This window comes from Aphis gossypii, chromosome 1 (assembly GCF_020184175.1).
Source record: "Aphis gossypii isolate Hap1 chromosome 1, ASM2018417v2, whole genome shotgun sequence".
Classification (NCBI taxonomy): Eukaryota; Metazoa; Arthropoda; class Insecta; order Hemiptera; family Aphididae; genus Aphis; species Aphis gossypii.
Genome location: NC_065530.1, coordinates 65,724,494 through 65,750,138, shown reverse-complemented (window position 1 = coordinate 65,750,138; position 25,645 = coordinate 65,724,494). Strand labels below are relative to the sequence as shown.

The 25,645-nt window shown below is 27.2% G+C and overlaps 2 protein-coding genes across 3 annotated transcripts; both read left to right on the top strand.

Annotated features, from left to right (window-relative positions):
- The first annotated feature begins 1,276 nt into the window (after nucleotides 1-1,276).
- On the top strand, nucleotides 1,277-3,209 carry LOC114119495 (uncharacterized). Its single transcript, XM_027981067.2, has 2 exons — nucleotides 1,277-1,341; nucleotides 1,421-3,209. The coding sequence occupies exons 1-2, from the start codon at nucleotides 1,315-1,317 to the stop codon at nucleotides 2,876-2,878; spliced, it is 1,485 nt and encodes a 494-aa protein (XP_027836868.1). The 5' UTR covers nucleotides 1,277-1,314; the 3' UTR covers nucleotides 2,879-3,209.
- A 5,836-nt stretch (nucleotides 3,210-9,045) lies between these two features.
- Nucleotides 9,046-20,891, top strand: LOC114119511 (platelet-activating factor acetylhydrolase-like). 2 transcript variants are annotated; one of them, XM_027981087.2, is made up of 9 exons: nucleotides 9,046-9,223; nucleotides 13,395-13,498; nucleotides 14,980-15,097; nucleotides 18,083-18,248; nucleotides 18,872-19,004; nucleotides 19,073-19,186; nucleotides 19,283-19,374; nucleotides 20,183-20,493; nucleotides 20,570-20,891. In XM_027981087.2, exons 1-9 carry the CDS (start codon nucleotides 9,178-9,180, stop codon nucleotides 20,689-20,691), a joined length of 1,206 nt encoding a protein of 401 aa, XP_027836888.2. In that variant the 5' UTR covers nucleotides 9,046-9,177; the 3' UTR covers nucleotides 20,692-20,891. The 2 variants fall into 2 exon arrangements, with proteins under 2 accessions (XP_027836888.2, XP_027836889.1); XM_027981088.2 differs by lacking the exons at nucleotides 9,046-9,223; nucleotides 13,395-13,498 and adding an exon at nucleotides 14,734-14,862.
- The last annotated feature ends 4,754 nt before the right edge of the window (nucleotides 20,892-25,645 follow it).

The window sequence follows — 25,645 nt, the reverse complement described above, 5'->3', positions numbered from 1 at the left end:
ACATACAATCAAGTAGATACTAACTATTGGCTATTTCCGTGTAGTTTTTCTTTACAAAAATATTAACAGATAATGTACCTCATCAAAATACAGAACCTGTATTCTGTATATAATTATTACTTCAGTATTTTATCAATACTACATGAATATTAAAATGCAGTGGATCTGTTAATATGAACAACTATAAGTTAGCCCCGAAGTAATACGAGATAATATCACAGATGAAAAAGTCATGAGTAATAATAATAATATATAAATATTTATTTATTTATTTATTATCAACAGGCTGAGCCCAATTATAAATAATATGATAATATTAATTAAAACTTAAACTATGAATAACAATAACAATAGTGACAATTACTTATTTTATTATACTTGAAAAAAAACATGAATAACACAATAAAAGATACAACAAATACAACAGAAATGATGGATCACTATTTGCCATACGCATCATTCTAAAGATTGGCTAATTCTTAGAATATTTTATGTTGTATTTTGGAATAAAAAATAGATAAATTTGACGGACAGAAGAGCAGGGGATTTTAAAGTTAATCATGAAAAAATAACAGGAGAATCAATACAACCATCTATAAGTAGGCAGAGAAATTTTAGGTTAGTAACTTTTCTTCTATCAACTAAGGATGATAAACCAAGCTTATTTAAAATTGGGTTATAATCATGAGGTGGCCGATGGTCGATACTTAAAATAAATGCTGCATATTTTAGAAATTTACGTTGTACTCTTTCAATTTGATCAATATAATATCTTAATCGAAATAAGTCACTACTCGCTGCACGTTTTGTCAAAATATCTATTTGTTTTTTTTTCAACGACAAAATATAATATTGTGATTTGTGATAAACAAATTTTCGAAGGTCAATTAAATCCACGGTAAGGAAAGACAGTACCTAAGTCGTGTTGTTGACATTATTACACTTATATTATCTTAATCGAATCTGACTAAATATTATATTAATAATAATACCTATTATCACTACTACAAAGTATGCGCTACGGACTGGTTTTGTATTGTTAAAATGACAAAATACAAGAATAGAAAAGAAAGTCAACCTTCGTCGACCTTGGTCGTTTTGACTTCATAGCGTCGAGGTCTATTTGACTTACCAGGGCTTCAATTGACAGTAAAATCTGTCGAAACTTGTAATAACGCGCGATTCTCACACGCGGTTACTTCATACACCGTGCGAATTTTCCCCATCGCTTTCGCACGCGGTCTTGCCACCGACCAGCCAAAATCTATTTAGGAGACCCGCACCGATGTGACCGTTGTCAATACACTCGGAGCAATGGTCTCGTCCACAACCATCTTACAGGTATATTTATCTATCTTTCTGTCTGTCTGCCTAAATGCCCGTTTAATTTTTTCATAATTGTAACGTTACGTGTCCTCAGGTACTGTTTTTGGCGTACGTCGCGGCGTCCGGCGAATCGCCGAGCGCAAAGGCCGCCAACAAGCAATCCGAACCAGTGCCGGTGGTGGATGCCGATGACTCGGGTAAGCGCGTGACCGCGGCCACGACTCCGGCCACACAGCCCAAAGACGTGTCCATCCTCAAGCAGATCAACAAGGTGAACGATGACGGTTCTTACACGTTCGGGTACGAAGCGTCGGATGGCAGCTTCAAAGTGGAAACGCGCGACGTGGCGGGCAACGTGAAAGGCATGTTCGGGTTCGTGGACGACGCGGGACGGCTGAAGCGAGTGTCGTACTCGGCCAGCAACTCGTCCGGTTTCCAGGCGGCCGGCAGCGAGTCTCCGAGGCCGTCGCCGGACCCCACCGAGCAGACGACTGCCGATCGGGGGAATAAAAAGGACGACGGTGGTGACAAGTCGGACAACAAGTTGGACAACGGCAAGTCGGTCGGCGTGAAAAAGGTGCTGGTGTCCAAGAGACCGGTCACGATAGCCGTGACGCCCGATTTGATGGAGGAAACGGACTCAGACGATCGACGACGATGGCGCGGTGGCAACGACCTGCGCAGACAGCTGCCCAGGAACGAAGACGGAGACGCGCCCGACGTGTACGGCGTGCACGGCCGGTCCAGCCTCCAGGAGTCGGGACCCGTGTCGCCCGTCGTGTCAGCGCTCATGTCCGAGCTGATGCCGGTCAGGTCGTCGTACGACCGTCCGGCGACGCCACCGTCGGTCGAACACCGCGATAACGCTGTCAGCAGCAGACGAGCGGCGCAGGAGCTGCAGGACGAAGGAGACGACGTCGGCCAGCAGTACGGTGGCCCGGTTCAGTACCACGAAGGGCGGCTCCCCGTCGCGGTATACCAGCCGCGGGCATCGTACCCGGCGACTGCGGCCGCACAAACCACATACCACAACAGTGGTATGTTGCCGTACCAACAACAGCGACCGGTCGCGTACATCGCACCGCCACCGCCGCAGCGCGGTCCCAGTCTGGTGGCTCTTCGGGACGAACTCATGGAGCTCATACTGTCGTTCGTACAGGCGCGCGTCTCGCAACTCGTGTCCGTCGCCCCTTACCCAGCGCCCGTCCCGTACCCGATGCCCTATCAGCAGCCCAACTACTACGTGCCCAGTTACTATCAAGGGCCCCGGATTCCGGGTCCGACGACCGCCGCGGTGCGGGGACAGGAATCGTCGTCGCCGATAGTCACTCAAACGCTCAAGGACGGACTGATCCGGATGCTGTTGTCCACCAGCCCGCGTTATGACCCGGAAAGCAGGATAGGCGAACGTTCGACGACCAGGCTGGCGTACCGTAGTACGACAACGCAGCAGACGCCGGTCAGGAGCGTGCAGATCGTCAGTGGCGGCGACGACGACGACGACGGGCGCGTGACAGACAGCAGACCTGTAACGACCGAAACTCCGGACTAGCGCTGCCGCTGTTACTTTATATTGTTATTTAAGTTGAAAGTCCAAGTGAAAAGAGTACCGTTAATTATTTTATTATTGTTGTTATCATTATCATCATCATAATTATTATTATTATTATTATTATTGCTAATATTATTGTTTTTATTAATTGCATTATTATTTCTATGAATTTTTATTTAAATGATTTTTTTTTTTAATAAAATCGCTTTGGAAATTGCTTATAGTCCACCAATCGCTTAAAGTACAGAGTTGTTCTATCATGATATTGAAATAACTATTATTTTAATAATCATGCAAAATTGTACTTAGCCAGCTACTACTGTTGCCGATGTAATGATACATACATAACTATTTAACATTTGTTATTATACTGTGTTCTCAACGGGCTACGATAATAAATTACTTATTAAAAAAAGTAAAAATACGTAAACGTAACGAATAAACTTATTATATTTTCGTATTTTATAGGTAACAGAAATAATACGAACATATTTTTGTCGAAACAAAGATTTGTAAATTTATTATACCACGAAATGTATATTTTTAAATAATTAATTCATTTTAGTTTGTTTCCTTCATCAATAACGATTAAATATTGTTATAAGTTATAACATGCTATACCTATGCAAAGGTTTATTTAGATTTTTTTAATTATTTTTATACTTATAATAGTCCATGATAATAGAATTAGAAAATACGGGACTTATGATGATCTGAAAAAGAAACTTATTAACTAATATTAATTTACTAGAATTGTTCTCGATTGAAAATCTAAGTATATACCACCACAATTATTAGTTAAAAATATATAAATGTTTGAAAATAAAGTTTTACAAAATGATTAAAAATTCCAAGAGTCATATAATTTTAAGGAAATACTTAATTAAAAGATAAATTGAATAACCTTATTTGAGTGATCAAGATTAGAGACAATGCTTTTCTTCGAAATTGCTTTTCGTAACTATTTTTACTGCACTTATTTTATTTTAATATGAACCAATTTATTACGTGGCCTTCAGTTGAATAAGGATTCGGCATTATATTGAAATCATTTTTATTAACATCAAATCAAGATTCATCAAAACCGAATTGTATTATTTTGTATATCATTTGTAGCTGTTTCTTGTTAAGCCTATGATAACGAATTCTATGTCTTACCTTCTTTATTTTACATTCTTCATACTTACCAGTATCTAATATTTGAAATTGGTTATTGACCACTAAATTTTTCCAAGGATACACCTTTCAAAAATAAAAAGTGTTTCACCATTCTCTTTTACATGTCAATATTATTTATTATTATTAATTTTTCTTTATTTCTCATTAGCTCGAGTTTGAACATTTTTCTTGTATTTGTATATTTAATAATTATACAACTAGATAATATTTTGAGTACTTACTATCTATTATAATAATTTATAAGTTCGACAGTGAAGAATACATTAAATATATTATTTGCATGGTTGTTACATCACAACCATAAAATAAACAAATATTTTTATTTTAAAAGTATTCTCTCAATTTTAAAAACATGAAAATATTTTGATGAAATATAATAAAAAATAAAGCTTTAATTTTTTATTATTAATTTATTCACTTACCCTATGCATTATATTATATTAAGCATTAATCAAAATTATTAGATTTTTCAATTTTCCCAGAAACTGTTGCAATTGTGACTAAATTATTATAAAAAATAATTATTTTTTTTCTATTATAATAATGCATTTTATACGAACTTTGTATTTTTGCAAAACCCTTACCCATTTATCTACTTACTTAACCTTCTGCACTTCAGCACAATAGAAAATATGACAACTTTTTATCATAGGTATACATTAAAAATGAGCGATGATATAATTGTATGTATACAGACCAACAACCATTAAGAAATAGAACACAGTGACTTAATTTTTTATTTAATGATTATATATGCAATATACAAATTTAATGTAATACGTCACTAAAATTTATTTTTAATTTATTGATACGATATAAAAGTTGTGTACTAAATGTAATTTACAATATTAACGCCTAAAGGGTTTGTTCAATTTTGAGTAAAATTTTATCATGTTGAATTATTACTATAGAACTTAAGAAATTAAATAAGCAATATTTACCTAAGTAAATGTTGTATAAAAATATTTTAGCTTATTAATTGACGCTAGACTAACTAAAAAGACGTATTAAGTAGCAAAAGATAATACTAATTTAAATTTTGGTATTCTCTCATTTACTTTAATTTATAAATTTAAAAATGTGTGGACTTGAAAAAAAATTTATTGGTATCGTGGACTACTAGAGAATTTAAGATGAGTCTAATCTACAGGCGATCATTTAGGAACCACTTGGCGTTAGACAAAGCATTTAATTGCCTAATTTTTGTTATTTAATAATTTCCTGTATGTATGATTCATAAAAATTATATTTCCTTAATTAAAAATATCACCAAAACAAAAATTGATAATATTATTTAACTATAATATAAATATACAAGTTAAAATTTATTTAGCACATCAATATTAAACATTGTCATAATATTTCAATACGTAAGTCAATAGTATGTGTACGTTTTCTACATTAAAATTGTTGACATAAAATCGACGTTTATCATCTATAATATTATAGAAGCATAACAAAATATTTACTTTAGTACATAATTGTTGTAATTTGTATTATTTTACTTAGAAATTAAATTACTTTAATATAATATAAGATGGCAAGGTCAATAATAATTAATAATACAAAATAATGTCGAATGATGTCTTACAAAAATTATAAATAAATAATGAAGAATATTCAATTTTTTTAAATATAATATACTATATTGAGTATATATAATAACTATTATTATAGTTATAATAGATATCATTATATATTTATATGTGAAAGTCTTAGAATAGTAATACCTTATTAAAAACAGTAAATTGTATATGGAAAAATATTTACGAAAAGATGTGGCTAAAAAAGTATATAATATAGATAACCTATAAATTCATAATATCGTTCAGAATATAAATGATATTAATTGGTTATTAAAATACAAAAATAAAAAGCAATAGTATCTACTAGTGTTTTTATTCTTCTTAATGTATATAAATGCATTAAACTAAGTAAAAAAAAATTATTTCATAATAAAATTTGTGATATGATGATAAAAATAATATTAGGTCAGAGGTATTTTTAAAAAACCATAATTAGTAGTGTAAGACACTTAGCACCAAGCTTCTAATTCCCCCTCCCTCTCTTCAAATATATTGATAGTTAGATTGTACCAAAAATTGTATACTCGCGCCGACTCTGATTGAAAATTGAGATGTTAATAATCTAAAATATTGGAGTCATAATAAAGATTCATTGGATAAATAATAATAGGTAGTGCTTCTAAATGACTAATAAGTAATAAGTATATTAAAAAACAATCTTTCTATCCGTAAGTATAATAATCGTTATTGACCATTCAGCACATTATAAAACAAATAAACAAGGAAATCATAGTTAGTTATTTTAAGTATAAATTAAGTACTACTCGCGCGGATAATGTGGCCTCGCAGATCATTTTATTGAGCATCGTTATACTCGTGTAGTATGTTCAAAGATAAATATAGATACTTGGGTACCTTATTTAATTATAATAAAGCAAGCCAAGATAACTCACCATTTGATTTTCAGGAAAAAAACAGCTTCATAATATTTGATAAACGATTAGTTATATTATTATATCATAATAACTAACCATAAAATTCACATGATTCTTTTAGTTTTTTTTGTTTTCTTAAAAATAATTATTTTCTATACAAAAACAAAGTACAATTCGTGTTCGATCGATAACTTAATTAGTTGCATAATAGGTATATGACGTATTACAATACTATGTCCTATATAAATCGCATTATTACGTCTATACTCTATAGTCTATATATTGTTTGTATTATGTTTATAATGTTATGGTATTGTCGGCTGATATGTAAATTATTTTTAGCGTTAGCATATCCAGTATTCTATTTATTTCATTTGCAATTATTCATACAATATCAGTATTATTTAGGTTAGGTTGTTTTTAAGATATTCAAATTGTTCATATCACACATTGCGTACCTACTCACAAGTTACAAAATACCTATGTTATTGTAAAATAATTTTGTTTTACTTAATTTTAATAATTACGTAAAATTATCCTAGTATTAAGTTAGTCGGACACAATAATATAGTACCAAAGTCTTGCTTAATCTATACGCCATAATAATATATAGATAATATTTAATGATAATAATATATAATGGATATTTTATTAAATACATTTGTTTTCATATAATTGTTATAATTAATTAATTTATTATTGTTGAAATTATTATTGTTGGTATCATTTGCAGATTTCAGACCATAAACAATATAAAACTGAAGCTTAAATAAATAATTATGCACATAATAAATATTTTATATTGCATAAAAACTTAAAAAACGTATAAGATATAACTGTATAGCTAATAAAGTATATTGGTTAATTATTATTATAACAATAAATACTAACCTACAATGCAATAGTATACGTACTTATAAAAATATTAATATTTTCTATCTATTTTTCGCGTTAACTGTTTTAAGTCAAATGTAACAATAGGTATATTGTACTATAGTATTACATTTCATATATCGTTAAAATATTCATCATTATAAGTAGGTATAATTAAAAGAGTAGGCAATATAATTGATTTTATAATCAATGGTGTTAACTAAAAAGTCTTGGGTAATTGAAATCTTAACTCATGGTAATAAAATAATCAACAGAACCCAAATGTTGGTGAATTTAGATGAACTCGTTTAACTAAGGCCAATTTTTAACGAACTAGTAGGTAGTAATAATTTTAAAAGTATATTAGAAGAAATAATTATGAATTGTACATTTTATACCAATTACTACAAATTATAATAGACTTACACTTATTTTATTTAAAGTGTTCAATTATTATTTTAAATTTAAAATATTGAATAAATTATAAATTAAAAAATATATTCAAATTAACAACACATCATAAATTAATAATGAAATTATTGTGATATTTTATACTTATTGACTTATTTAAAAAATCAATTTTTCAAATTTTCAATTTGATTATTAATGTAGTTTCCAATGTTTCCATAAATTACTTAGTTAATAGTTTATGCAATAGTTCCAATCTTCATATTATAAAAGAAATATAACAGACATCTGTATTTTATTTTATAGTCTGATGATATAAATAAATGTTAATTTCCACTTTTATACAATATACGTAGTCATAATAACGTAAATTATATAAAATCTATACATTATTATCCATTGTAAGATATTCTTCCGGGCAATCCAGCAAGTTGACTATAATACGAATTGCCTAGATATGGCTTGCTCAATTCTTACCATACTTAACGTGTAGGTATATTATTATTTCTCCCTAAAATTACCACTCCTCAATACTTTGTTCAGAAGTTTCTAATATGAAACTCTTCCTCGTTTTTTCTTTTTCACCACCTCGCATCATATTACCACTCATTTGCTCATTGTACATTGTATAGATTATAAATTTTCATTAAAATATAGTTTTTAAGATAAAAATATTTTAGTAGGTACTAATCATATTGCTGGTCTTAAAAAGTTAAAAAAATAAAAACATTTAAAATTAAATTTCCTTATTATTATTTCAAACGTAAGGCGCAAGTAAATCATATTTATAGTTTTAATATACATTTAAATTTTTTAATGAAAATAGATTAATAATAGATAAGTTTATTGCCGACCTTCAAGGACTCTGAATAACAAATAATAATAAAAATAACATCTTATCTTATTTTTATCAATTTATGTTTATTTTTTATTAACTAGGTATATCTATAATACTTTACTCAATATTAGTAACAAATTGCATTTATTGTATTATAAGTTAACATCTCATACAGTTTTTACCAACTTTATTAATTGTACTACACAAATTACGTTGTGATTTAAAATACAATTTAAAACTTTAAAAACACTAGTAATAAATCTATATTAGTTTAAAAATCTTTAATAGATACTTAACAACTTAAGATATTTGTGTATACCATATTACCTTCATACCTACAATATTCTAACTAACCACGATATATATCCCCACTAAAATTGTCCATTGGATAATGTTTTGTGAAACGTGTAGGAAAACTGCTCAGTCGCCGATTTCGTTAACGTTCAACTAGTAACTATATACTTACGTGAAACAACGCGCTAATCCTACAGTAATTTAAAAGTGAATTGCCGTTTTTAAAAACACTTAAATACGTTAGAGATGAACAAGGAACAATCAAAAAAGCTTCATATACCTTTTCCGACAGGTACGAATTGTTAACTTAAATTTAGCAGGGTATTGTACTGTACAGTAGGATACTACTAACATAACTACTATAATAGTTATTGAAAACTTTCTCTCACAAATTTATTTTTTTTTACTTTAAACAAATACATTTTATTTTTTAAATAATATAATTTACTTCATATTTTTTTTAAAATCATACACAAAAACATTTAAATTCATAAAATTGTTTTAACTCAACCCTTATATAGTTTTAAAAAATAAATGATTTATTTGTTTTTGATTATATTTTATAATTTTGTTTATTATTGAAAAAAGTTTAAATGTCTTAAGAATTTTTTTAATGTAACAAAAAAAAATCTTAAATTCTAAATGTTTTTTGTATATAAAACTTATAATAAATTCACATTAATTGGCTGAAGCTCTTCATTAAAAGTACCAAAACATAAACATTTTTTTTTTTTAAATAAAACAATTTTTCAATTATTATTGAATCATTGTTAAGTCATGATGGGGTGGTAAAATTAATAAATGTGATCCTATACACACATCATTCCTATTACTTAACTAATAGAAATATTTAAAAAAAAATTTAAAAATACAGCACATTGTATATTATAAGATACAATAAACGACTAAGTGTTATGGAAAAAAAATAGTACAAACATAGTTTTCCATAAGATACTCATTTAAATAATTTAAATAAACTTATATGATTCAACAATATTTTTATACTACGATTTAAAACCTCAGTTTATTTGTGATGTAAACTCTAACCAATATTTCAGAGTTTTTATTTCCGTGCACATACCTATTTTCCACTCTGATAAACATATGGTATGTCAATTGTATAATATACAATATTACAATAGGTAGATATATATTATATAACACTTTATGTAATGTTATACTTCCATAATATTTTATATTTAAAATACCTTTTATTTTTCACTAGAACACGAACAAATTTATCCTTTGTTTTTTAATGTAAATATAAAATTAATGTACTGCGTTATCTATCTATCTATACGTACGAAGTAATTTAGTTTTGGTCGAGTACTCAGAATATCTTATTATCACAAAGTTTATCACAAAAGTCTCATAATTTTAACAAATTAAAATTATTTGAGCTAAATAATACAATTTTCCATGTAACCAACATTTTTATGAATATAAAATAAAAATAAATACTGAGTATTATTAGCCCAATTAATGAAAATATTAATCCCTTCAGTAATAATAATTGTTGGATTTCTTTTCTATTCTATTAGCAACAGCCTAGAATAAAATTGTATTAATTATTAAATACTACATAATATGTCATTACTGTTATCATTATTGATTGAATATACCGGAGCATCCGAGTTGGGTTCCAAGTATTGGAAATAGACTGTTCGGGTGAACTGATCCAAAATATGATCTGTTTGGGTGAATAGATATATACTGTTTTTTCAACGATTTATTCAACTACAAATACCGTTAGGGGCGAATAAGTATAAAAATGCTTGTAATACGAGTATAAAATGTATAAAAAAATTCCCAGGCGGCACTCCTCGAATTTTAAGACTTCAAAAATAACAGGCACCCTAGTATACACTCAACAATTAATTGAACCAAATCATTTAAAATATACATAATTAACTATGTATAGCAACAATATCGTCAATATCTGTCACCAGGTTTTTACCTCGTATAGGTAAAAATAATTTCACTCGCCCAAACGGTACAAATAATCGCCAAACGGACTATTATTTTTTGGTCAAAACTATTACCTTCGCCCAAACAACTACCACCCAAAATAATAACTGCAATGGCTCTACAATTTTACCTTTACATTAAAAATGTGTTATTACCTAATAGCACTCAGATACATGCACTAGTAAAAAATATGTACTGGTCGCATTTAATACGCATTTAACCAATGTAAATGATAAATTAACACGATACAAGATCTGGTTTTGCAAGTTTGTATCCTTCCGTAAACATTAATTTTTGATTTGCATGAAAAATGTACACATTTTATAATCTAAACCAAAATAAAATTTACATCGCCAGTCACAATAGTATTTCCGTTTTTAGTATTAGTTAAAATTACTTAAACAACGCATATATTACTTTTTATACTTTTTAATTTCGTAATTATTACCAATACACTTAAAATAATAAATATTTATATTTTTCCCAAATAAGTATTTATTTATTATAATTTTTCTATTTAACATATTATATTTTATTATTTTATCTTACATATACATCAAGCATATTATTTATTAAATATACATAATATATATATATATATATATATATAAATCTTTGTATTACTACGCTGAAATTCCAATACCTAAATAATTTAAACTTAATTAAAATTTAAATTCTTAAGAAACAAATAATACGTATACATATTTTTAAGAGGATGTGACAAATATGCCTAATTGACTTATTTGATAAAAGACTCAAATTATCCAGTTTCAAAGTGAGTTCAATAAGTGGTAAATATTGTATAAACAAAACTAATTTATTACCCTAATATATACGATCTGTTCAATAACTATAAATTAAAATAAACTAACGCTATAGTCCAACTGTATGATTAAATAAGTTTTAATACAACATGCTTTCTAGTATCTACAATTTATATTACAAGTGTGGCTACTTGGGACTCGCGAGCTGCATGCGGCTCTTTTCATAGACAGATACGGCTTACCTACGTCTTATTAATAAAATCAAAATTTACTTGTTGTTACTATGACTTTTAATTTTTTTAATATATATTTATAACATTTATCAAATTATATAAAATGTGTTTTGGCTTTTAGTACCATGATATTCATGCATGTGGCTCATGAATATATGATTATATTCATGTTGGCCACTCCTGATTTAATACATACACAACAACGGATTTCATGAATTCATCATTATTTTTTATTTATATACCTAGTTTATTAATAAGTTGAAAAAATTGAAACTCGTGCCCTTCTATTAAAAATAAGTTTAAAAAAAAAACAATAATTTTTGTTTTTTTTTTTTTTTTACTTGAAAACTATATAGACCAATTTTTGATCTTTGAGACTAGTTTTAGGTGAAATTCTTATCAAACCTTGTTTATAAAACTTTTTCAAGACATGTAAGAGTTATAGAGCTATAAAAAATGTATTAAATGTTAATTAAAAATGATTTTTTTTTTTGCTTTGACTCAGTACATAAAATTGATGTTTACCTATTATAATTAGGGCTAAGATTTTAAAGACCTAAGAAATCTCAAAAAAGGGCCTTTAATGCATTTAAATTATATTTATTATAGCTTAAAAATTGAAAAACAATTTTATATTATATTTTTATTTTTATAGTATTTTTACTAAAATATTTGTTACTTGTTTAGTTCTGCACGTACTAATAAGTTACTAATTTAATAATACTTATCGAGGCCTAGCAATGATAAAACTGTTATCAATGATAACTTGTCGTACTATATAATTTATTATTCATACGTAATACAAAAGTTTTCATTAATTTTATGAACAGATTGTGAAAATGCTCTAAAAACTAATAAAATTCACTAAAATCGTCAAAAAATGCCCTATAAATACATTTACAGTAATTTTTGTTAAAAAATGCAAAAAAAAAGTTACTTTAAAATAATCAGTATCTTCCAAAACACATTTTATACTTATAAGGACCAACTTTTCAAAACACCAGAAAAAAAGATGCTTTTGCATCAAAACAAAGCAAGTTCCACGATCCTCTAAGAAAAAAATTCACTGATATTGATATATAAAATACACATTATATAATAAATGTACAATATATACTTATAAATTAAATAACATCTAAATTTTATATACATATTCATATTATGACATAGTTTTATACAAATGTATTTTATTGATAAATTTTAAGTGAATTGATGATTGAAGAAACATCACGAGTCACATATTTTATGAAATTAAGATATAAGTAAAAATGTATATTAGTCATGTGTTACTATGCGTTGAGTGTAAAAACGTCGTTAGTTTTATAAATAGTATTTATCTTAAATTAATTAATTATTTCTACTATACAGTTTATCAATCATCCAAAAGTTTTAAATACCTAATTGACTCATAACGTTTTTGCAATCATCGATTTAAGTATATAGGCAATTACAAATGTAATTGTTATATTTCATTAACTTCTACACAACTTACTTCTAGGTCCACACGCAACAGGATGTATGGAATTGATGACAGAATATTCCAAAGAAGGTTGTTTTGCGAGGATATTTTACCCAACTAACATTCCATCTGATCAATTGGGTGTAAGTATAAAAGATTCATGAATAGGTCCCATATTACAATATATATCTAATTTATAGTACACCAATGCAACTCCAATTGATATTTAAAAAAAGAAACAATAAAATTTATTTTCACTTTTATTGCAAAATGTATTTCTCTGTCCAAGACAAACTAGATCAACCAATAATTATTAACATGCCCGTTATGAGTGGTATTTTTAATTATATTAAATCATCAGCTGTAACAATAACGAACACTGCGTCCAAAGGCACATCTCTTATCTTTAGACATTACGTTGTAATAAATATTATGTAAAACAATTAGATATTATAAAAAAAATATATAAATATAAATAAAAGCTCATTTCTCATTTTATGCAATAAATTATAATGTATTAAGTGTTGGATCAGACTATGCGCTAGTTTTGCGAGCAACCGATTGCCGAATTCTAGTTATTCAAATACATACATCACTTTTATGTTTTTATTGAATAAGATAATTTTCTTATTGCTATAAAATAATCATTTTTAGACGTATTAATTAACAGTAGGTACCTACCTAATTAATTTTATACATACCATCATTTTTTGAATTAAAATTAAAATCGCCATTTTTATTATTAAATCTCTTTATTTTTGTCTTTTCGATACATACTTAAAATAAAATATTAAACAGATTTAACCGTCTGAGTATCAAAGTTTTTGTGTATATAATATATAAAATTACTGTGACTCGATTATTAAAGGTATAAAGCTTATATCATAGGCGTATGATGTAAATCTTAAAAGGACGTGATAAAATGATTGTATTGTCGGTATATCAGTTGCGCAATGAAACAAAATGCATTACGTTCCGCCCAATCAAAGCTTGTAGTCTGTGATCTGTGGGTTCTAGACTAATTCATAAATAATATTTATTGACTTATTATCAAACTAGATAATTATAACATACTATACACTTAAGAAAACTTATTTGTTTGACATCCTTATTTCAATATAGTATGTAAAATTGTAAACATTTCAATAAGTAGAAGTAGTGAGTTATTTAGAAAATTAAAAAATTTATAAAATATATTTATGAATATTTAAGCTAAGAATATTACTTGTAGATCTACTATTAAAACTAAATTATTTTTAGTGAAAGTCTTAAGCATTTTTTTTCTTTAGTATTTTACATACTTATTAGTCATCATACACCAGATATCTACTTGTAATTCACTTTAAAATTGAAATATATAAGAAATCAATGAAAGAACATAGTTAATACTCTTATCCTTAAATTTGATAGTTGTTCAATTCGTTCTAGTTCTAATAATAATATTCATTAAAATTGAATTTTCTGAATGTAAAATGTGTTATGGTGCACCTTACGAAGGAATCAATAAGTATGTATAACGTCCTTTTAACTAAAATAACATATTTTTCAATTTTAAGTTCATTACATTAATCAAATTTTAGAAAATGTATATTATTATTTATGAATACTATTACATTGATTACAGAAATACTCAGATAAATGGGTTCCATGGATTCCAAATGAAATGTATTTGAAAGCATTTGCCCATGCTCTTCGTTTACCTTATTTCATATTCAAGTATTTTCCACCACTCATCGGTCAAGGTAATGATTAATATTTAATTGTTTTATAAAGAAAATAGAGTTTAATTAAATTCTAATGAGTGATATAGCATTAGAACTTACTAATGTTAAATTGTAAATTGTAATTATAATAACTATAAAGAAATATCAAACTGTACACAAATTTTAAACATAATAATATGTCTTTTTAGTTTTTTTCACTCGTTGATAATTATTTTTACCATCTATCCTGTATGTGCAATAACTAAGTTTTATATCTTACTAAAATTGAATATGAAAAGCAAAGCAAAATATAAATCATTAGGCTATGTAAGGTTTAGATGCCGGCCTAAATTGTCTGGTAGAGTAGGTAAATCTATGTACTAAAAAATAATTACTTATTTATTAGGTATATTACAATATTATGTACCCATCTACTATACTTTTATTAATAATTATAGATTTTTCATATATTATATAATTATTATATAGACGTTGAATGTAAGAGAGACCTATGTATAATACGTGATTATGTAAAATCCAAAACTTAAATAATTGACACATATAGATTAATAATAACTATAGACAAAAGATATAGTATCAATTAATATTCATGTACCAACTGTACAAGAGCTATTGCTATTTTAAAAAATTACACTACTAATTTGTATTATATTTTCTACTACATGCGTGCTATAAGGATAATTTGATTTACGAGTTACAAATTACAATCGACTACGATTTTAATTATATACCTAAGCATTACCTACTCGTGTTTATAATATGTTTGTCAAGGTAGGTATCTTACTATCTAAGAATCATCGTACATAATAATAAGTAATTACTATGGATTAATGATATGTGCACTATGCAATCATTTTAAGATTTTATTTTTTCCAAACTGTTAAATTATTAAGAAAGACTCTAGTACAGAAGTGATCATCCCGAGCATCATTTTTTTTTTTATGTATAATATATTCTATTAAGTGTACCTGTCTCCAAACACTAATTGGTTTTTTCATGTTGTTGAATTGTGTTTTTTCTTAAATTATAATATAACAGTAATAAAAATATTTTACATTCAATCACTTGTGAAAGTGATTACTTATTTGTGTGTTTTTTGACTTCAGATAGTTATTTAACAATATCTGAGATATTAATTAGATTATATAGCATAAGTTTGACATAGCTAAAGTTTCAGTAAGAGATTAAATATTGAATTTTAACATGAAATCTCATTTGTCCGTTTTGTAATCAGAAAAAAATTTTCCAAATTACGCATACGCATATCGAAAGTTTTAATTTTTAAATTGTTTTGAAAATATGTATTTTGATACTTCCTTTCATTCCCTAAAAACCTAATATCAATACAAGACCATCCAACCGAAATATTTAATAGTACCTCTCACTTCTTAGGACTGCATTTTAGTTGTGTCCCAAAGATATCTAGGAACAAAAGTTTAATCCGAATTGTGGCCTGAGTTTTTTCGCGTCATATCTGAGTTGCAGCCCAATTAATTTTGCCTAAATCCTATTATTAACGTTCCCCGTTTGATAATAACGACAGTTACCTGTCATAATATAAGTTTAAAATATTATATCAAGATAATTTTCTATTTTATCTGATAACTTGTTGACAATTCAATAATTACAGAACAATGTTGATACTTAAAATACTAAATTTATTTTAGTCATTGCTTTTCTTACCGCTGAGAACTTTCCGCCGCTTGCAAATTTAAATTCTTATTTTGTTTGGTTTTACATTTTTGCTAATGATTAATGAAATAAAAACTATGTGTAGTAAAGAAAGTTTAGAATAATGTATAATTTTATATTTTAAAAATGTTTAATTAATACAATTTGTGCTGAAATTCATATATATCCCAAAAAAACGTGGGAAGAAATTTTTAGTCCTCTTAACTCGAATACACTGTACGTATATCTTTTATTATAACTCTAGTAAACTTATTTTAATATTGGTAGAGTAAAAGCACACAATACAAGAAATCTGAGAATAAAATAAGTAATAGTAACAGCTGCACATTTTACCATGACACAGGCACACTAATCTAGCGTACAGGTTACTCATTTCGTCGGGCTCGTAATGATGATCCTCGCAAACATGCGTAATAACAAAACTCGTTACTCTCAAATGGAAATCTATACACCACTAATTGAGATACATTTGCATAACGATGCAAAAAGGATTTAATCGAGAATTGAACAGTTCAAGGCCACTCACTCATAAATGTACCATAAACAACTTAGACCATAGACAAAATTTTGAAATTTTAAAAACTACGGTCGAAGTGAAAAATAATATGACAATAGAGGCAAATACACACACACACACACACACACACACACACACATATATATATATATTTTATAATATGGTACCTATATTCTGTTGGTAAGTCCAAGAAAAACGATAGACGTCAACAGTTTTTTTCGTATACAATATATGCCATCTGATTTTCAATTTCCCAAAAATATTCAATAAAATCTTTTCTGTCTTTATCATTTCGATTTTATTATTTATGTGAATTTATATATTATAGGTACTAAGGTTTGTAGTGATGCAGAATAACTGTGTATATTGCATATTTTTTACATCGATCTAAAATAATCTAAATTGTAATCTCTCTTTTTTTTAGTAAGTTTGTAGTAGATTTTTAGTAGGTTTCTATTATCAACAACTTTAAAATAAAACTATTTATAATATAAATAGGTATATAAACGTATATACAATATTATATCATAGTAGACAGACATGAAAATAAGATTTTTTAGGATTTTTTATGATAAATTGTATTGTTTTTTTTTGTTATTGTTGTTTTTGTTGAATTTGTTTTTCCCATCACACAATACATACAAATTTAATTTTTAATTTTAAAAATTTTAGTTATAAGAATGGGTGAAAAATAATTAAAATAAATTAATACTCAGGTATGAAAATACTGAATAACAAAGGTGGCTGTATCAAAAAATTATATTAAAATAATATTATTGCTTTTGATGTTACAGCACCCTATTACATACCAACCATTAGTGATGCACCAATATCGGACAAAGAACAATCGTATCCCTTAGTCATATTTTCACATGGTTACGCAGCAACGAGATTTGTTTGCTCTGATTTTTGTAACACTTTAGCGTCGTACGGATTTATAGTCGCTGCTATTGAACACAGGTCAGTAATGAAAATTATAATGATTAATAATATTAAAATAATGAAAACTCTTTAATTGTTGGATATATGATAAAACAAATAGTAAATCTTCGCCCAAAAAATGGCTATAAAAATTCAAAAGATTCTTTTCTAAATTAAGATCTTTGAAGTTATTATTGATTAAATGATTCATTTAATAGAAAACACCTTTTACAAAATGAAGTGTTTTTAAATGTAAAAATTCAAGTATGCCTATCATCGTTGAATAGACTAGTGCAATCATATATAATATATTCGATTGAAGTTCAATGATAAATCATTGTATACGGTTATGAGCGAAGACGGTCTGTCAGCAAAAGTACCTACCAATTTACTAAAAATTAAAAATCAAACGCTTAATAAATGTTGGCTATGTGTTTTTAATATTTTTTAATTGAAAAATTATAAATCACTGTAAATTTATTACAGTAATAAATTTTATTTATTAGTGTGTTAGTACATCAAATTTTGATGGATTTGCCTTTGCTACCAAATTTAATATAATATTATAAAATATTAATAATTATCTTATTCATATTAAATATTGCTAATTTTCCTGTTAAAATAAATTATTATTGACAACTTGATTCTTTATCCTGAATTAGAGACAAGTCATCGCCTACTACGTTTTACTATGACTCTCCAGAAAATGCAGAACAGGACAATCCCACGTGGGTCAATCATCGACATTTTCATCAAACATACAACTCGGATAATTATATCCTGAAAAACAACCAAGTAACGTTTTATTTTAAGTTATTTTACATTTTTAATTTAAAATATAATTCTTTGGTTTTTTCATTTAGTTAAAAGTTCGGCATAGAGAATGCACCAAACTTCTAAACACAATTTTAGATATCAATGCAGGCGTTTCTGTGAAGAACGTACTCAAATCATCATTTGATTTAAAACAATTCAAAGTAAGTACTGTTTATACAACATAAGTATTAAGTACTAGTACACTATGTATCATTTATTATATTTTATTGTGTATTTGTTTATTTACATGTAATTAGAACAAGATTGACGTTAATAAAATAATAACATCCGGTTTTTCATTTGGTGGCGCAACCTCGATGTATAATGCATGTTATGACTGTCGTTATAAGTAAGTATACAACTAGTTTTAAACTAATAATTTATTTAAATAAATATTAGGTATATAGAATATATAAATATAAATTATTATACAAAATAGGACTTTAGACAATTATACTTATATTATTATATATTTATTATTTCTTTCTTTAACTTATTTATGTGAGTTAATCTTTTCGAAAATGATTTTCATCAACAAAAACTTGACTAACGGATGAATAAAGTACCACATGTCATGGACGCCCGCAGGGGGGGTAGGGGCCATGTCCCCCCACTTTTGTAGAAAATGTTTGTATATCTATTACAGTATTTTACCTAACCTAACCTAGCATTTTGTATGTATATGTATAATATACATCTTGTCCCACCCCCCGGTAAAAATTTTTGCGGGCGCCCTTGCCGCATGTACTTAATTAAAATGTTCGGAATTATAAACCAAATATAAATGAATTAATAAATACTTAAGTATAATATTAAATACTATAATAGTATTAAATATCTTATTTGTTTACGAACAAAATACAATGAATATAATTAAACTGAAACATTTTTTTGAATTTTTTTCTTATTTATATACTTATATAATATTTTTATAAATAAATGTTACGCAAGAAAATATTAAAATTAATATTTAATATTAAAAAATAATATTTTAATATTTTTTGTTCAACTTTTTTAATCATATCCCATAATAAGAAATTTACCTATGTATGAATGTACGTATATGTTACATAACTATGCAATGCACTTTATGCACATTGCACATCCTATTATTCTAGTGTTTAAAATATCAAAACATATTGTTTGTTTAAATATAGAGCTGTTATAGTTATGGATGCTTGGATGTTTTCGTTAAAATCAGAACCTTTAAACATTCAACAACCAATATTATTCATCAACACACATACATACAACTTTGAAGCCAACATAAGAGTTATTCGCCAGTATTTCTATTCCAAAGGTATTCGACAACTATACACAATAAAGAAAACTACTCACGAAAGTCCCACGGATACAGCTTTCATACATGGTCACTGGTTAGACTTGCAAATGTTGAAGAAGTTAGATGCTAAAACAGCATTAAATCTGCATAGTAGTCTAGCAGTGCAATTTTTACACAGCACAATCGGTGCGTATCTATGTGCATAGTTATTTAAAAATAAGTATTATGTTTAATATACCTAGCTTATATTTATTTTGTTCAGGTTGGCCGACAAATTCTGACAAAGCACAAATATTTATAAAAGAACATTCCGACGACTTGGTGGAAGACTTAATTTGTTATACAAAAAGAATAAAACGAAAAATTGGTGTTTATCCTTGGTGAACATTGCAAATGTATAGAAGAATAATAACAATTAATTGTTGTTGTTGTTGTTGTTTTTTTTTTTAAAAATAAGTTTTTAAAAATACGTGGTTTTATTAATTTTTAAGGTTTAATAAATAATAGGTTTATTCATTTTTACTGTATGTAATTTGAATTAGATTTTAAGATAATGTTCAAATAAAATACTATTTAAATTAAAATTATTTGAAAATTTTTAGTTACTAATTTTGCAAATTTTATAAATTTATGAAAAATGTTGAATACTTTGAGTACCTATTACAGTGTATGTATTGTGGCTTTATTGTTTTTTTTAAATCTACCAATAGGTACCAATTTTCTAATTATGTTTATTATCATCCTTATATATTATTTTAATTAATATCTTTATTTTTTATTTATAATGTAGTTTATAGTATAAATCAGTGTATTATATTTCATTAAAATTTCCTTCACTACCTAGTAATACTTTCAAATATATGATGACATTTTTATTAAAAAAAAAGTATAAAATATAAAAAATAAAAAATGATAAAAAAATAATCTCTGAAAGTCGTATATTTTAATAGTCAGAGGTTTCTTTTATTTTCAACAACTTTAATTTTTCCAAATTTACTAGGAAATTATAGTTAGTTAAATTACAGTCACTGTACATCAATTTTTATTTAAAAACTAAAATAATATTAACCCTACGTCGGTTACACCAAAAACAACACTTGGTTAGTCACAACAATTACGGTTATTATGACCAAGTAATTTATTTGTATCTGATATTTTTATTATAAATTTGTATATTAACACAATATTTATAAAAACGTACAATTTAAATAAATCTACAATTAAAAAAGAATTTTAGTAGTAGTTTAAAATTATAAATCTGATCGACTAGTTAATTTCACATATATTGACAAAAATATAAAAATTATTTATTGATGGTAATTGTTAGGTAATTGATAACATAATAAAAACAATTATAATTCAAGCAGTTGAAAAAATTTGTCTAAAAAAAATGACACACACTTTTAAAAATATTAGTATTTCTACAAACACAGTAAGGTACTTGAAGAATTGACGAAATTAGCAATAATTTTAACTCTCAGATTAATAAGACTTAAGAGCTAATTTCGTTTAGCATAGCACTTGACGAATCAACTGATACATCGCAGTTTCTTTTATTTATTCAGAGTCTTAATAAAAATTTTAAAGTTTCAAATAAACTACTTTCCGAACACACCATATTTAAAACAATAAAACTACAACAAGCATGAACATATTCAAAGTAATTGAAAAATCATTTTTATGGTATAATTTAAATTGGGAAAATTTGAAATATATCACTACTGATGAGTGATGATGGAAAAAATATGTGTGGAACAAAAAAGATTTAAATGTATATATATTTATAAGTTGTAAAAAAGAAAGTTTTAAACCAATAAGTACATTTTATTATTCATCAGCAGGCATTTAGAGAAAAAACTTTAAACTTTTCACGTAATCCAGTAATATCAACAGTAAATTATTTTCGCTTAAACGCACTTAAACATTGTTAGTTTCGAGGTTTTTTGAAAAAAAAAATAGAAATAGGGTACCTTGGTTAGTTCAATGGCTTAGCCGTGGAAAAAAAGCTCTATCTCGATTTCTTAAGCTAAGAAATGAAATTGAAATATTTTTTATTAAAAAGAACCAACTATTGCTTTTACTTACAGATTGTGAATAAGTTTAGAAATTATACTTATTGTTGGATGTCACAAAACACATGAATGATCTCAATTTCAAATTACAAAAAAAAAGATCATCATTTGGGGTCTTTACACTTTTGTAAAAGCAATTATTTTAGGCAAAAACTTTATTTGATTTAAAACACAAATGTCAAAGAATTGTTTTACTTAAAGCAATTACACTTAAATTATTTATAATTTTTATTCTCTAGTTTACACTAATGAAATTGGGTATTAGCTAGAAATTAGTATATTTTCACATTTTTATAGTAAAAAAAAGTAGCTGTATTGTGAAGAGAACACAAGTGTATTATTATTTAGACGTGTTATTATTTAAAACGTGTACTAAGTTCTAAGTTCTAACTTATAATTAAAGTTGGCGTTTTTTATCAATACGAATATTATCGTGATGAATTTTTCTAAAATTAAAAGATTTTTTTGAAAATCACAGAAAAATACGTACTTAATGGTTTTAATAAAATATTATTTTTTGATACGGTGCGGTAATTCCGATCGTCGTTGGATTAATTAATCTTACCCTCTGATAATTTTACCGGGGGGAGGTAAAATTTTCCTAGGATAATTTTACCCCCGGTAAGATATTCCTAGGTTATCTATACCCCCGGTAAAAATATCCTAGAATAATCATACCCCTATCACGGTATATAACCCCTATCACGGTAAATGTTCCTGGAAAATTGTTACCGGGAGGTAAGATTTTCCTAGGTTGTTCTTACCGGAGGTCAGATTATCCTGGAAAATTCTTACCTCCTTGTGGGGTATAAATGTCCTAGGATATTCTTACCGGGGGTAAAATATGACTAGGAAAATCGTACCCCCTCTCGGTATAATAAGCCTAGGATATTCTTACCGGGGGTACAGTTGTCCTAGGATATTTTTACCCCCTTCAGGGGGTATGATTATTCTAGGATATTTTTACCGGGGGTATAGATAACCTAGGAATATCTTACCGGGGGTAAAATTATCCTAGGAAAATCATACCCCCCCGGTAAGAATATCCTGGGGGTAAGATTTGCCTGTTACAATTTTAATAAAAATCCTTACCATATATTTATTATTTATTTGATTGTAATCAAATATTAGTATTTTTTTATATATATAAAATCTACATGTATAATATCCAGAATACTTAATTTAAATAAAATACCGGTTTAAAATTTTACTTATATTTATTTAAAAACCAATAGTTAGAATTGCAAGTGGTAGGTTGTATAAGTTTTTATCTTCAAATATAGGTAATATATTTGTGTAGGTAAGTATCAAATGACAAATTATAAATTATAATTTATTTCTTTTATCCCATATACAGGGTGACCGAAGGGAATCTAACGTTTTTCACGTTTTAATTACATTCGGGAGGCTGGACTCATTGGACTCCATCCACCCGACGTGATCTTTCACTATCGACATTTCCGTCGTTTGTAATCATAAACAATTTTGGATACCTATTAAATTTCAATTATAAGTAAAAAATAATTGAGTACTGTTAATTTCAAATACGAAAAATTCCTGCCGGTCACCCGTATATAAATAACATACTTTTACAGGAAGCTGCTAGGAATTTTTATATAATAGTTGTCAGTAGATCGAATATAATAAGTTACAAAACTGAAAATTATTTTTTTTATTATTGCATTTATCTAATATTGTCTTAACTTTTTTGACTATTGTAACAGGAAAACAAATATTTAATAAATTAACCCATAGATATTAAACGTATGGGTACGGCATTCCTTTATACATTCTACATACACTGTTTAGATCAACATAACGGAGAGAGAAACGATGGTTCTTACACGCACACATCTTCTTTGTGATAAAGAAAGTAAAACTTTTGTAAAAGAGAGAAAACAAAATATGTACAGATAATTTTACAATTTTATCAATTATGACATCTAGGGATTAATAATAGTATCAATTATGATTTTTGTGTTATGCCGCATCCATTAGTTTTTATCAATGAATTAACCAAAATAAGTTTGGTTATTTTTGATAAATAATAATAATTAAACCATAACTATTATTATCATTACTACAGTTATTATAAAACAGAATTAACTTTTAAACGTGAATTTTAAAATAAAATGTAATTTTGTAAGTTATGTATTAACTTGGTTTGTAAGAACTAGATACAAATTCCACATGAATAAACATTTTATTTATTTACTTTTTAAGAATTAATGACTATACATTATTTCAGTTCATACTTCATTCAAACGGTGGCCGATATATTTCGAATAATAGTATGGGCTCCGTTCACTATCATTCCGTTATTCGAATATACTAGATTTGTCGATTTTTATTGTATATTCACAACACCAAGTACCTACATTTGAAACAAATAAACAAAAGGTTGGCTAATTCTTTAAAAAAAAAAAAAATCATGTTCTACTTTATCACAAATTATTTTAGGAAGCAAAACTTAAACAGTCTCTTAAAGTAAAACTTAAGATGGCTAAATTTCTCCAAAAGACTTTAGACAGTATGTCCGTATGTGGTAAAGGTCATAGTGAATTTACTAAAGAATTTGTAGACTCTTTTGTAAAAGTATTTAAGTGATTTTGTAAATTTTCAATATTTATAAATTTTACCCTTGACTATATATTAGGCGAGAATAGAATGTGCTGTTATACCGGCTAATGAAATGCTCAAGTTTACAAAGCTGTTCGAAGACGAAATTACTCTTGACTCACTACCCCGACCACAATTGGTTGCACTATGTCGAGTCCTAGAAATACAACCGATTAGGACTTCAAGTGTTTTGAAATATATCTTGACTCGTAAACTTCGATCATTAACAGTTGATGATAAGGTAAACAGCATACTATTTTAAATTGTATTATTTTATAACAGCAATATTTTAAGTATTTAAATGATTCAAAGAGAAGGGGTTGATTCTCTTATGATGAGCGAGCTTCAAGACGCCCGTAAGTCTCATGGTATGGGCGCTTGTGAACTCAATGACAATTGCCTAAAACAACAGCTGACTCAGTGGATAGACCTATCACTCAACTTTTATATTAAGGTTATTTTAAAAACTGCCACTTTTTTCAATGCACTCATCTTCAACTACTAATTTTTTTATTTTTCTTATTGTGGAATTGGATAAATCCATATTTTCTTAATTATGTTTTATGAATTAAAATAACACATAAAATATAATATTATGTAATTAATAATAATTATGAAAAAAAAACAACTAATGTAATGATACTTAC

Excerpts from the sequence above, each read along its gene's own strand:
- LOC114119511 (XM_027981087.2), top strand. The coding sequence starts at position 9,178 with ATGAACAAGGAACAATCAAAAAAGCTTCATATACCTTTTCCGACAG. Across the intron at positions 19,005-19,072 it reads ATATCCTGAAAAACAACCAA|TTAAAAGTTCGGCATAGAGA; the intron begins GTAACGTTTTAT and ends TTTTTCATTTAG. Across the intron at positions 20,494-20,569 it reads ATTTTTACACAGCACAATCG|GTTGGCCGACAAATTCTGAC; the intron begins GTGCGTATCTAT and ends TATTTTGTTCAG.
- LOC114119495 (XM_027981067.2), top strand. The coding sequence starts at position 1,315 with ATGGTCTCGTCCACAACCATCTTACAG. Across the intron at positions 1,342-1,420 it reads CGTCCACAACCATCTTACAG|GTACTGTTTTTGGCGTACGT; the intron begins GTATATTTATCT and ends ACGTGTCCTCAG.